This window comes from Fistularia commersonii, chromosome 10 (assembly GCF_037954325.1).
Source record: "Fistularia commersonii isolate RoL2024-O1a breed Wild chromosome 10, RoL_Fcom_v1.0, whole genome shotgun sequence".
In the NCBI taxonomy this organism is placed as follows: Eukaryota; Metazoa; Chordata; class Actinopteri; order Syngnathiformes; family Fistulariidae; genus Fistularia; species Fistularia commersonii.
Genome location: NC_141293.1, coordinates 3,135,830 through 3,149,756, shown reverse-complemented (window position 1 = coordinate 3,149,756; position 13,927 = coordinate 3,135,830). Strand labels below are relative to the sequence as shown.

At 46.8% G+C, this 13,927-nt stretch overlaps 1 protein-coding gene across 7 annotated transcripts in view; it reads right to left on the bottom strand.

Annotated features, from left to right (window-relative positions):
- Positions 1–13,927, bottom strand: part of LOC147230110 (receptor-type tyrosine-protein phosphatase mu) — a 186,283-nt gene that overhangs the window by 120,307 nt on the left and 52,049 nt on the right. For all 7 annotated transcript variants that reach the window (XM_086153265.1, XM_086153268.1, XM_086153266.1 and 4 more), the window contains exons 6-7: positions 13,625–13,799; positions 2,401–2,694 (exon numbers count right to left, since the gene is read on the bottom strand). In XM_086153265.1, coding sequence (XP_086009391.1) covers positions 2,401–2,694; positions 13,625–13,799 — 469 coding nt within the window. The remainder of the gene's footprint in view (positions 1–2,400; positions 2,695–13,624; positions 13,800–13,927) is intronic.

Here is a 13,927-nt window from a genome sequence, read left to right as displayed (position 1 = left end):
GTACCCCGCCGGGATGTCCGACCCCCCGGCTACCGGACGTCTTCAAAAAAATATCGGGCGACTAATTTCCACTCCTAGGGGGTCCGCGTAGAACGACAACATTACCGAGCCGTGAAATCCACCTCCTGTCTGACAGGCAAAGGACAGGATGATTTGCAGAAGCAGAAGTTGTTCGGATCCTCGCGCCGAACCTCTCGGAACCCACAAAGAACCCCCTCCGCCCCCCCGGAAGAAATCGCAGAGCCTTGGATAAGACGCTCTTTTGATGTTCGCTGGGAAAATAATCGAAGTGCTTCACGGGAAGAAAACCTTTTCAAGGCCGGCGCCCCCCCCCCCCCCCCCCCCCCTCGCCCTGTTGAATGAGCGGCGTCCTTGCATTGTAAATTCTCCATTTTACAGGGGATTAAATTAAAGCATCCTTTGTCATCAGAAACATTGCTCGGTTCGCAAAGTGACCAAGGCACGGCTATGAGTAATTATGTGAGAGACGGATCTCCAAAGTGGCCACAGATTTTCATTAGCGCCTCCAGACAGCAGCGCAGGGGGAGACGGGAGGGGAGGGGGTGGGGGGGGGGTGTTAGCCGGGCTCCGGGTCGGTCTATATCAACAGTGATGTATCACACAGCCTTGTGAGTCTTAACCGTTCAATTAGGAGATCTGCCGAGGCCCCGTCCTGTCAGTCGGAAAGACCGTCCGAGAGCCGGGTAAGATCAAGAGCCGCTTCCTCGAACGCTCTCCCGGAGCCGCGGCCATCAATCTCTGGGAATGTTACTGGCAAGCCGGACGGAGGGGCAGGACCCCCGCAGGAGCCGGCGCCGGGCGCCGAAGGCTGCGCAGGTAGAAGCATCCATCTGTGTCCGCCGGGCGAAAAAAAAAAAAAAAATGAATGAGCTAATGACCTTCGCCGGCGGGAAGGCGGTCGGGAAAAGGAGAGGCGGCGCGAAACAAAAAACCGACACCGAATGGCGCGGAGGTTTGTGTTCGGAGCGCGGGGATCGGACGGTTAATGTCGCGAGAAGGGCGATTCGCGCGAAATCGTCTCGGGGCGTTTTCGTAAAACCGTCCATTTTCTGTTGATTTTTTTTTTTTTTTTATACCGCTTAGAGGAGGGGTTAGCCCAGCCAATCAGAGGCCACACATGGAGACCCCTGGAGAACATGCGAACGCCGCGCAGAAAGGCCAGTCGGACTCGAACCTTCGAAAGCGCTAGCCGTCGCTCCACCGACCGGCTTTACGGCGTTTAAGTCAGCGAAACGCCCGCGGCAAATGAGATTTAAGCTAGACAAACGAGTCGCCGCCGCCGCCGCGAAGCTAGCCACGCGACGGCGGCCGGTTTCCCGCTACACTCGGGAGCTAACCATAAATCACATCAATTATTGTGACACGCAGCTGTTCTGAAAAAGGAAAGAGGAATTACGTCCGCAGGTGCATCCCATTCCCGTCCTCCATAATGCTTAGAAAGTGTACTCAAATCGTTCCAGGTGCGCGCGCTAAACGCTGCGCATTACTTAAAGAGGCAATTCGTGCCGAAAACGCCTGATTATGATTTATTGTCGAAAGCTGTAAAAAAAAAAAAAAAAAAAAATACAGAGAATCGCTTACAGTAGGCAAAATAATTACGTCTAAGTTAGCGGGCCGTGTCGAATAGCGTGCTAAAGTTGCCGCATTGCGCCAATTCAGTGGGGATTTGGATGAAGCACAATAGCGCTTTAGCCACAATAGGGGCCTGATGGCGATTAATCGTACGACGGGGTTGGAATATTTCACAAGAATAAAGATATCTTAGACCAATATTAATCAATCAATAATTGAATAACGTTATTGCGGAGAGCGACAAATCATGTCTTAGTTCCTCGTTGCCTTTCAACAAAAAAAAAAAAAAAAAGGCTCACCGGAGCGAAGGTAATTGGCGGAAGCCTCACCGGGATTCAGATTTCCTTCAAGTTCCGCGGAAAATAAGTCGACTCGGTTCGGGGGTATTTATCGGAACAGACAAATGCAAACATGTTGGTGAACTCCATGGAATTATTTATGATTCCCGTTGGTTTGCTGGAGCGGTCGGACTTTCAAGTGTTTTGAAAACATGCCTTTTTGAGTTTCCGCCTGCTCAAATGTACGTTTCACCCGGTGAGATAATGCTTCTAGGTCACCAGCAGCAACGAGCTAGCTTGTTTACATAACACCCAGAACTGTCAAATCGTCAGAACGGCACCTTTTCCCACGCGTTCGGTAACAATAATCATACATGGCGAGCGCTTGGCTAGCGCCCCGGATTACGCAAGGATGCTAAGATTTATATTAGCAATATATGTAAGCGGATGCTAACGTTAGCATTCATCGCCAGGTACAGGTCTGTTTAAATTTGCCCTTTAAATCTCAGTTAGTTTGCGTTTGACTCACCAGCACATCTGGTCCTGGCCCGAAGAAGGGGTCCCGGCGCTCCGGTACCTCCTTCCAGAGGCCTGGTCAGCAGGACGCTGATCTCATACTCGGTGTCCGGGTCGAGATGGCCGATCTTGTGCGTGGTCTTGTCCACGGGTTGCAGGTCGTACATGGTGCCCGACACCGTGCGGTACTCCACCTCCCTGTCGATGATGGGGCCGTCCCCGTTGATGGAGTTTGCGTTCAGCTGGATCCAGAGGTAGGTGGCGCCGACCGCGGTCAGTTGAGGCGGAGCGATGGGTACCGGGGGCTCTGGGGGAACAAAACGAAAACACACAAGCGTGAAAGCCTTACCTGCTTCCAGAAGTTCAGTCTGTATGGCAACAAAACTGCCAGTAAAATACAGAATTCTGTAACTTGAACTTGTAAAAATATGGACGATAGTATTACTATCAGCACTACTTCTTCCAATTCTTGCTAATGCTATCTTGCTAATGCTACGGTTCAATGCCAGACGGCTAGCGATCAATATTCAAGATTTTGTACACTGACACCTCTTTCTGGTACTTGTATAGTATAATATTTCTGTCAGTACTAATTCTTCCAATTGTTGCTACTCTTCAATGTCAAATAATCAATACCACCAAAAGCTGAAATGCCAGAAGCGGTAATGGAGCAACAAGTGGAAGAAGTAGTACTGATAGAAATATCTGGTTCATCTTTGCACCAGAACGCGATGGAAATGTGCAAAAACTGTCCGATATTTCCCCGTCCAGTCCTACTCAATGCCAAATCCTCCATGGATAACATCAAAAGTTGAAACACCAGTGGGGACGGAGTGAACATGGACACATCGGTAAGCTAACTATCAATATTCAACATTTTTGTACTTATGTCCATATAATACTCATATGGACAATAGTATTAGTATCAGTATTGCATATCTGCTAACTAATGATGAGTTTTCAATTTTTTTGTACATTTACGTCACTTTTTGTACTTTTTTGTACATTTACAACACTTTGTGCTGGTACTCATAGGGACACTAGTATTAGTATTACATATCGACTGGCTAACTATGAATATAAAGCTTTAGTACATTTACGTCACTTTGTGTACATTTTTGTATATTTACAATTCTTTTTGATACTCATCTGGCACTCATAAGGAAAATAGCACTAGTATTACATATCAATTGACTATGAATATTCAAGTTTTTTGTACATTTACGACACTATTTGTACATTTACAACTCTTTTTGATACTCATCTGGTACTCATAAGGAAAATAGTAATAGTATTACATGTCAACTAGCTAACTATGAATATTCAAGTTTTTTGTACATTTAGGTCACTTTTTGTATATTTTTGTACATTTACTACCCTTTTTGATACTATCTGGTAGTCAGGTGGATAATAGTATTAGTATCAGTATTACATATCGACTAGCTAACCATGAATATTCAAGTTTTTTTGTACATTTACGTCACTTTTTGTACATTTTTGTACATTTACAACTCTTTTTGATGCTATCTGGTAGTCAGATGGATAATAGTATTAGTATCGGTAGTGCATATCTGCTAACTAATGATGAATTTTCAAGTATTTTGTACATTTACGTCACTTTTTGTACATTTTTGTACATTTACAACGCTTCATGCACTCATCTGGTACTCATAGGGACAATGGTATTAGTATTACATATTGACTAGCTCACTATGAATATAAAGCTTTTGTCCATTTACGTCACTTTTTGTACATTTACAACTCTTTTTGATACTCATCTGGTACTCATAAGGAAAAAAGTACTAGGATTACATATCAACTAGCTAGCTATGAATAATCGAGTTTTCTGTACATTTACGTCACTTATTGTACATTTTTGTACATTTACAACGCTCCGTGCACTCATCTGGTACTCTTAAGGACAACAGTATTAGTATCAGTATTACATATCGGCTAGCTTACTGTCAAAGTTCAAGTTTTTTTTTTGCATATTTACTTGCACGACATGCACCACGGTGAAGGAGTAGAACCCCTTGTTGTTGTTCGCTCCATCACAGTATAAAGGTACGTTTCCCAGGACATCGCGGCGCTCCTTGACAACCTCGGCGATGATCTTTCTCTCCGCGAGACACCGCTATGTGTCTTGTTGTAATTAACGCGCGACGTTTAGGAAGCCTTTCCCCCGGAATGCCGTTCATATCCGGGCTTATTGTCATTTATCCCGGGATCGCGTCTCACAATAAAAGCCGACGATTCTCACGTCAACACATGCTCTCCGGGTACGACCGAAAACTCGCCGTCGTCAACAAAAAGCTAGCTTTGGTCCGCGGCGGAGGATCTGTCGGGGAATCTGCCGTCGCGGCGTTGGACTACAATAGCCGGACGCGCTCAGGGATACGACGAGCAGCTCTAATGAGAGGACACGCGCAACAGAATAATGCCATTAGTCGCCTGGCTGCTTCTGGCACAGTTGTCATGGAGGGGGAGCGTTTTCTCCGGGCACAAGAGGAGCAGGCAGAGGTTTCCTATCGGAGTATTGGAGGCGTTCCACGGGCAGATGGTTACCCCATAGTGACCTCTGTCGCAGGTCCCTAAACTCCCTCTAATCCCGGCTTCCTAGAGCCGCCGTCGAACATCACCCGGAGCGAACCAGGTAATCCAGCGGGTCCCGCCGGGGAAACGAGGTGATCCCGTATCTGGGTTTCACCGTCGGTCGTCCGTGTCTGGAAACGGGGGTTCGACCGGGATTAGCCGCGACGACGACAGAAAAACAACAGAGGCTTGGTTTCTGCTAAAGGCTGCTTGAGAAACAGCCGGTGCTTTGATGCTCACCATGGCAACCGACATGAAGATCCTACATCGGCCAGAGACGGTACACAACCTCTCAGAATGAACATACTTAACAATGACTGCGCATTACAGTTGAGCTCCTGAACGCCAAAAGAACCATTTTTTTAAGTTAGATTAAACACATAGAGTGGCGTTAAGGCGAATAAAGACAAAATGAAAAATAATGAATTGAATAAATACATAGGGAGGCGACAGACTCGTCATTCTGAGACGGCAGCTTGTGAGAAAAAAGACCGAACGGCCCCTTTGGAGCCGATCAAAATCCCGACTGGTGACTCAGATATGACAGGGTGTGAAAATTGGCGGGATGACATAGAACCTGGCCAATTCATAGAATCTATATTTATAATCTGAACAGGATTTTTTTTTTTTTTTTTTTTTGGGGCGGGGGGGGGGGGGTCAAAAAAGGCCCTTCCGCCGTTCGACTTTGACAACTTCCCGTTCGAGCGCGGAAAGCGGCAGCAGGTTGCGCAGGTGAAACGACTCCTCGAGGTGCCGTAAAGCCTCGGCTCTGCAGACGCTGGAAATCACAGATTACGGGCGCGACACAGGAAATAAGACACTTTAGGGTATTAGCAGCTCATTTAGACTCGTAGCCCCTCTGTCCCGGCCCCGCGGGGCAGCTTTTCTTTGCGGCAACTGGAACCCCGAGCTCCGGGCGCAGCCGCACGCCGGCCCGACGTGGCCCGAGACAGGCGGCGGCCGGACGCCAGGGTCGGCGAGCAGCTGTTGCCGCGATGGCGAGCGGCCGGGGGAAACGGGCCCGGCGACAGCTGCGTCCTTCTCTGGCTCGCAGCACCTGCCCGCACGGACGCACACCCACAAATGTGTACCCATAAATACAATCATGCGTCATACGACGCTAACTTAACGCCGATTTTCCTTCCCATCTATTGAATTTTGTAGGAAAATAATTGGAAAATAAACAGCGGTGCGTCATCTGGTAAATCGCTGGCATCTCACACGGCGCCCTAGTTGAGTCCGAAGAAGGCAACCCGAAAGAGGTCCGTTTGGCTAGCCGCTGCGGCTAGCCACAGTGAAGACGCAGAATCGTGCGACGATGCTCGGGAAAAAGGCGGCTACTCAGACGCCCACGTGGACTAGAGTCCTTCCCTCTCGCCTGTAGACCAGATGCAACATTTCCAGGTAAATGTTGGAAACATCGGTACCTTGTCGTCGGTTTACTAGCATAAATCTGCGTTTGTTTGTGAATCTTTTCTCGGGGAGCTCGAGGATACGTAGCCAAACGGCGCAAACGGAAGTCGGGGGAGGAACGGTGTCGAACAGAGAAGAAGAAGACGACAACATGGAGTCGTCACAACTGGGTCGAAGAATTCGCCGTCCTCATGCCGCCGTCGGTAAACAACCTCTTCTATCGCCCGAAAGGGAAAGCCGTAGTCGGAACTCGGAAGCGAACTCTGCGCTACCCAACAGCGGAGGTATTGCTTAGCAACCGTGGCGATGTAAAGCCCGCATGAGGGGTCAACTTCTTTTGAAACAGACGTACGGTTTAAACGTACATAAGGACACGTCCGACTCAATTTCCAGCTGCCCTTCAAATCCTTCATCACCAAACCATTGTAATGCCACTCGTGATATATTTAATCTAAAAATGCAGAGCACAGCTTACCAATGGTACAATTCTGCACAACTATTTATTAACTATATATACTCTACACATATATATATATATATATAGAGTGGGGTAAAAAAGTATTTAGTCAGCCACCAATTGTGCGAGTTCACCCTCTTAAAAAGATGAGAGGCCTATAATTTTCATCATTGGTACACTTCAACTGTGAGAGGCAGAATTCGGGAAAAAAAAAAAAAAATATATATATATATAAAAAAATGTATTTGCAAATTATGGTGTAAAAGTATTTGTTCACCTCTTGGGTCTCTCACAGACCTGTAACTTCTTTAGTAAGAGGCGCCTTAATCCTCCACACGTTACCTGTATTAGTGTCACCTGTTTGAACTGGTTATCGGAATAAAAGACCACAACCTCAAACAGTCACACTCCGAACTCCACAATGGCCGAGACCAAAGAGCTGTCAAAGGACACCAGAAAATAGTCCTGCAGCAGCTGGGAAGACTGAATCTGCAATAGGTAAGCCGCTCGGTGTGAAGAAATCAACTGTGGGAGCAATTATTAGAAAATGGAAGACGTACAAGAGCACTGTTGATCTCCCTCGATCTGGGGCTCTAAGCTAGATCTCCCCTCGTGGGGTCAACACGATCACAAGAACGGTGAGCAAAAATCCCAGAACCACAAGGTGGGACCTTCTGAATGACCTGCAGAGAGCTGGGACCAATGGCACAAAGGCTACCATCGGTAACAGGGACTCAAATCCTGCTCAAGACAGTACATGTCCAGGCCCTTCTGAAGTTTGCTAGAGAGCATTTGGATGATCAAGAAGAGGATGGGGAGAATGTCCTATGGTCAGATGAAACCAAAACAGAACTTTTTGGTAAAAACTCAGAATAACTGAATGACACCATAGCTACTGTGGAAACTTCATGGTTTGGGGCTGTTTTTTTGCAAAGGTACCAGGACGACTGAATCTTGTAAAGCAAAGATTGGACGGTCCATGTATCGTGAGATTTTGAGCGAACACCTCCTTCCATCAACAAGGGCGTTGGAGATGAATCGTGAACGGGTTTTTCGGCGTGACAACGAACCCAAACACGCCGCCAGGGTGACAAAGGAGTGTCCTCGTAAGAAGCATTTCAAGGTCCCGGAGTGGCCTAGCCGCTCTCCAGGGAGTTGAAGGTCCAAAAACATCAGCGCTCTCGAGGAGATCTGCATGGAGGAACGGGCCAAAATAGCAGCGACAGTGCGTGAAAACCTTGTGAAGACTCACAGGAAACATTTAACCTCCATCATTGCCAACAAATGATATATAAGAAAGTATTGAGATGAACATTTGTTCTTGACCAAATACTTATTTTCCACCATAAAGATCAGATAATGTGATTTCTGTTTCTTTTTTTTTTTCGCATTCTGTCTAGTTGAAGTGCAGCCTCAGGGCGGCACTGGCCCGTGCCTCTCCAAGCCTGCCTTGGGGGGGCACGGAGCAGTGTCTCCCTGTGCCGGTCCCAAGCCCGGATAAATGCAGAGGGTTGCGTCAGGAAGGGCATCCGGCGTAAAACTTTTGCCAAAACCAAATATGCGAGACAACCAAAACTATACCATACCGGATCGGTCGCGGACCGGGTTAACAACGACCGCCATTGGTACTGATGACCTACAGGGTACTAATGGAAATTGGGCTACTGTGGGTCGAAGAACAAGAACAAGAAGAAGAGGTGGAGTGCGTGTTCGGAAGCAGAGAGAGAGGAGGAAGGGAAAGAGTCTGGGACTGAGAGTAGGGACTTTGAATGTTGGGACTATGACAGGAAAAGGTAGAGAGCTGGTCGACATGATGCAGAGAAGGAAGGTGGATATACTGTGTGTCCAGGAGACCAGGTGGAAAGGTAGTAAGGCTAGAAGCTTAGGAGCAGGCTTTAAGTTGTACTATTATGGTACTGACAAGAAGAGAAATGGAGTAGGAGTTATCTTGAAGGAGGAGTTTGTTAGGAACGTCCTAGAGGTGAAAAGAATGTCAGATAGACTTATGAGTCTGAAACTGGAAATCGAAGGTGTGATGCTCAATGTTGTTAGTGGCTATGCCCCGCAGGTGGGATGTGAATCTGAAGAGAAGGAGAAGTTCTGGAATGAGTTAGATGAAGTGATGCAGAATATTCCCAGAAATGAGAGAGTGGTCATTGGTGCAGACTTCAATGGACATGTCGGTGAAGGCAATAGAGGGGATGAAGAAGTGATGGGCAGATTTGGTATCCAGGATAGGAATGCAGAGGGACAGATGGTGGTAGATTTTGCAAAAAGGATGGAAATGGCTGTAGTGAACACCTTTTTCCAGAAAAAACAGGAACATAGGGTAACTTATAAGAGCGGAGGTAGGAGCACGCAGGTAGACTACATCTTGTATAGACGAGGTAACCTGAAAGAGATTAGTGACTGCAAAGTAGTTGTAGGTGAGAGTGTAGCCAGACAGCATAGGATGGTGGTTTGTAGGATGACTCTGGTGACAAGGAAGATGAAGAGGACAAAGGCAGAGCAGAGGACAAAATGGTGGAAGCTGAAAAGGGAGGAGTGTTGCATGGTTTTCAGGGAGGAGTTGAGAAAGGGTCTGGGTGGTCAGGGTGAGCTTCCAGATGATTGGACAACTACAGCTAGTGTTATCAGGGAGACAGGTAAAAGAGTACTTGGTGTGTCATCTGGAAGGAAAGTAGATAAGGAGACTTGGTGGTGGAATGAGGAAGTGCAGGAGTGTATACAGAGAAAGCGGTTAGCGAAGAAGAAGTGGGATACTGAGAGGACTGAAGAGAACAGACAGGAGTTCAGGGAGGTGCGGCGAAAGGTAAAGATAGAGGTAGCAAAGGCAAAACAAAGGGCTTATGATGACTTGTATGCTCGGTTGGATAGTAAGGAGGGTGAGAATGATCTATACAGGTTGGCGAAACAGAGAGATAAAGATGCAAAGGATGTACAACAGGTCCGGGTGATAAAGGACAGAGAGGGAAATGTATTGACAGATGCTAGAAGAGTGATGGGAAGATGGAAAGAGTACTTTGAAGAACTGATGAATGTGGAAAATGAAAGAGAGGCAAGGGTAGAAGAGGTGACTATTGTAGACCACAAAGTAGCAAAAATTAGTAAAAGTGAAGTGAGGAAGGCATTGAAGAGGATGAAGAGTGGAAAAGCAGTTGGTCCTGATGATATACCTGTGGAGGTGTGGAAGTGTCTAGGAGAGGCAGCGGTAGATTTTCTGACTAGATTATTCAACAGGATCTTAGAGAGTGAGAAGATGCCTGAAGAATGGAGACAAAGTGTGATGGTGCCTATTTTTAAGAATAAAGGGGATGTGCAGAATTGTGGCAACTACAGAGGGATAAAGTTGATGAGCCATACAATGAAGTTATGGGAAAGAGTAGTGGAAACTAGACTGAGAGCAGAAGTCAGCATTTGTGAACAGCAGTATGGCTTCATGCCTAGGAAGAGTACTACAGATGCAGTATTTGCGTTGAGAATGCTAATAGAAAAGTACAGAGAAGGCCAGAGGGAGTTGCACTGCGTTTTTGTAGACCTAGAAAAAGCATATGACAGGGTGCCAAGAGAGGAGCTCTGGTATTGTATGAGGAAGTCTGGAGTGGCAGAGAAGTATGTTGGACTGGTGCAGGACATGTATGCTAGCTGTGAGACACTGGTACGGTGTGCTGTAGGGGTAACAGAGAAGTTCAAGGTGGAGGTGGGACTCCATCAGGGATCAGCACTGAGCCCCTTCTTGTTTGCAATGGTGATGGATAGGCTGACAGATGAGGTTAGACAGGAATCACCATGGACCATGATGTTTGCGGATGACATTGTGATCTGTAGTGAGAGCAGACAACAGGTAGAGGAAAATCTAGAGAGGTGGAGGTATGCTCGGGAAAGGAGAGGAATGAAAGTTAGTCGCAGCAAGACAGAATATATGTGTGTGAATGAGAGGAACTCGGGTGGAACGGTGAGGCTACAGGGAGTGGAGATCAAGAAGCTGGAGGATTTCAGGTACTTAGGGTCAACAGTCCAGAGCAACGGAGAGTGCGGAAAAGAGGTGAAGAGACGGGTCCAAGCAGGTTGGAATGGGTGGAGAAAAGTGTCAGGGGTACTATGTGATAGAAGACTATCGGCCAGAATAAAAGGAAAGGTGTACAAGACAGTGGTGAGACCAGCAATGATGTATGGACTAGAAACTGTTACAATGACCAAAAGACAGCAGGCAGAACTAGAGGTTGCAGAGATGAAGATGTTGAGGTTCTCTTTGGGAGTGACCAGGATGGATAGGATCAGGAATGAATCTATCAGAGGGACGGCACATGTTCGATGTTTTGGAGAGAAGGTCAGAGAAGCCAGACTGAGATGGTTCGGTCATGTACAGAGAAGAGATAGTGAATATATTGGTAGACGGATGCTGGAATTGGAGCTGCCAGGCAAGAGGTCTCGAGGAAGACCAAAGAGAAGATTTATGGACGTAGTGAGAGAGGATATGAAAGTAGCTGGTGTGAGAGAGGAAGATACAGAGAATAGGGTTAGATGGAGAAAGTTGACTCGCTGTGGCGACCCCTAACGGGAAAAGCCGAAAGAAGAAGAAGAAGAAAGAAGAAGTCTAGTTGAAGTGCACTTATGATAAAAATTACAGGCCTCTATCATCTTTATAAGCGGCACAATTGCACAATTGGTGGTTGACTAAATACTTTTTACCCCACTGTATATACAGGACTGTCTCAGAAAATTAGAATATTGTGATAAAGTTCTTTATCTTCTGTAATGCAATTAAAAAACAAAAAATATTTTTTCATGATATTATAATATTTTGAGATAGGATTTTTGAGTTTTCTTAAGATTTAAGCCGAAATCAGCAATATTGAAATAATAAAAGGCTCGCAATATGTCAGTTGATTTGTAATGAATCCAGAATGTATGACATTTTAGTTTTTGTAATTGCATTACAGAAGATAAAGAACTTTATCACAATATTCTAATTTTCTGAGACAGTCCTGTATGTATATTCACCCAAATATTTATTAATGTTCACAATTTGTTACCCCCTGAGGGACAAATAAGTTTTTTTCTGATTAAATTAACATAGATTCACATAAACCCTGCCTATTTTTGCTTATTTATTTTACTGTCACTCTATTTATATTGTTATTTAGTTTGGGTTTCCTTACTGTTTCTGTTATTCTCCCCCGCTATTATTCATCTTCGAACCGTCTCGCTACTTATATTCATATTTATTTTCGCTATACAGACGAGCGGCTGAGCAGTCGGTCCTCAAAACTGATTCAAGATTAAAAGCGTTTACGGTCGCGTATACAGTGAAACATCGTGTTGTTAATCTCAATCTGATTATAGATATAAATATGAAACACCGCGATAGAACGGCGGCAGCTGCCACATCCTTTTCCTTCCATCGTGAAATACGATAAACACAATAAATACCACGTATTTATTTATCGGGGTCGTCATTACGTCGTCGTCGTCGTCTCCCCTAATTGGGCCGCGGAAATCGATCCGAGGGGAAACGACGAACCCGGCGGCAGGGCGGCTTTCGATTTTCGGCGGCTACACTCGTTAGCGCCGACACGCCGGACAAGCTACGGATTGTCGGCCGGTTGCTAAGCGGGGGCTCGGACCCCCTTTTTTCTGGGGTTCGGGTGATTCCGGCCGGTCGGCGGCCGCGGGGAAAAATTATTCCTCCTTTCAGAGCTGCACGGCGGGTGGGACGCGGGGGAAAAAGGCTAAAGCGGGCCGATCCATACGGCCGGGCGCATAAATCTGACTGAATACAGAGGTGATTATCAGGGATAATCAGGCGTTCGCTCTCCTCATGTTGAGGAAAAGGCGTTTTTTTTTTTTTAAGGGGGGGGTCCGGTTGCTCCACGGTCACGGATGCACATTCGAGGAAGGATTTATTGCTCGGACGCGTCGCCGGGAGCGTTTGTTTTACGATCAACGCCATAACGGCAGATATCGGCTTTTCTTCTTTTTTTTTTTTTTTTTCGCCGAAAACGCCCGTTTCCTCCGCCGAGGTGCGAGGATCCCCGCGGAATTTCAAGTGGGACGCATTACAAGATTGGATGAATGCCTAAATATAGAACGTGACCGTATTTAGAATATTTATGACGACGGTACGAAAAAAACGGTTTGTCTAGCGGTGAGGCGCAAGCAGGCCAAAAAAAACGCCGCTCCCCGCCATGTCTGGACTCCGGGGCCCCGTCGTCGCGTGATTGACAGACCTCGATCCGGACGGGCGGGATTAAACCTATCAATCACGTAAAGCTCGGAGACATAAAAAAAAAAAAAAAAAAAAAAGAACAGGGGGGAGAGCGGAAGAAAAAAAAAAAAAAAAGAGCGAGGCAGTAAATTCAATTGCGAGCACACGGAGAAAATTGAGGTGAAGAAATATAGGAGGCCATTACCAGACTATAGGGCTGCGGGACAGTGAGGCCTTGCAGGATTTAGCTTCGGACCACTCCATAAATTCATATCAAATGACTGCAGGAGTCAAATATCAGCCAGGTTACTGTAAACCCGGGCGTCTCTTGCCTTTGTGATCTTTTAGGGTGGAATTGCGCTCGGTCAAGGGCGGCGGCGGCGGCGGTGGTGGGGGGGGGCGGTCGGGGATAACAAATCAACATAAAAGGCTAGTATTTTTAGCCGCGCCGCAGAGGGTATTTCATTTATGAAGGCGCGACATCTCCTGTTTATCCCCGCTTGACTTTGTTGCGATGAAGGTCACCTTAGGTGCGCGGCGCGTCGGCCAGAAAGCGCTAATACTCACGTTTTATTGTCAGCTCCCCGTAGTTGGACACTCCCACGCCTTTGTCCGAGTGGACGATGCAGCGGTAGCGGCCCGAGTCGCCCTTGGTCGTGTTCTCCACGTAGAAAGTGCCAATGAAGCGGCGGTTGTTCCAAGGTTTGGTGGCTTTCATGGGGGCTTCGCGTCCACCGATGCCCTGTTTTGGAACGGCGACAAACGCCCAATTAAGCCTCCGAAAAAGGGAGAGTTTAATTAGCAAAGTGGCCTGACCTTGTGGCGTTGCAGAAACTCCTGATGTGCGTTTGCATCCCGCCATTCCCAATG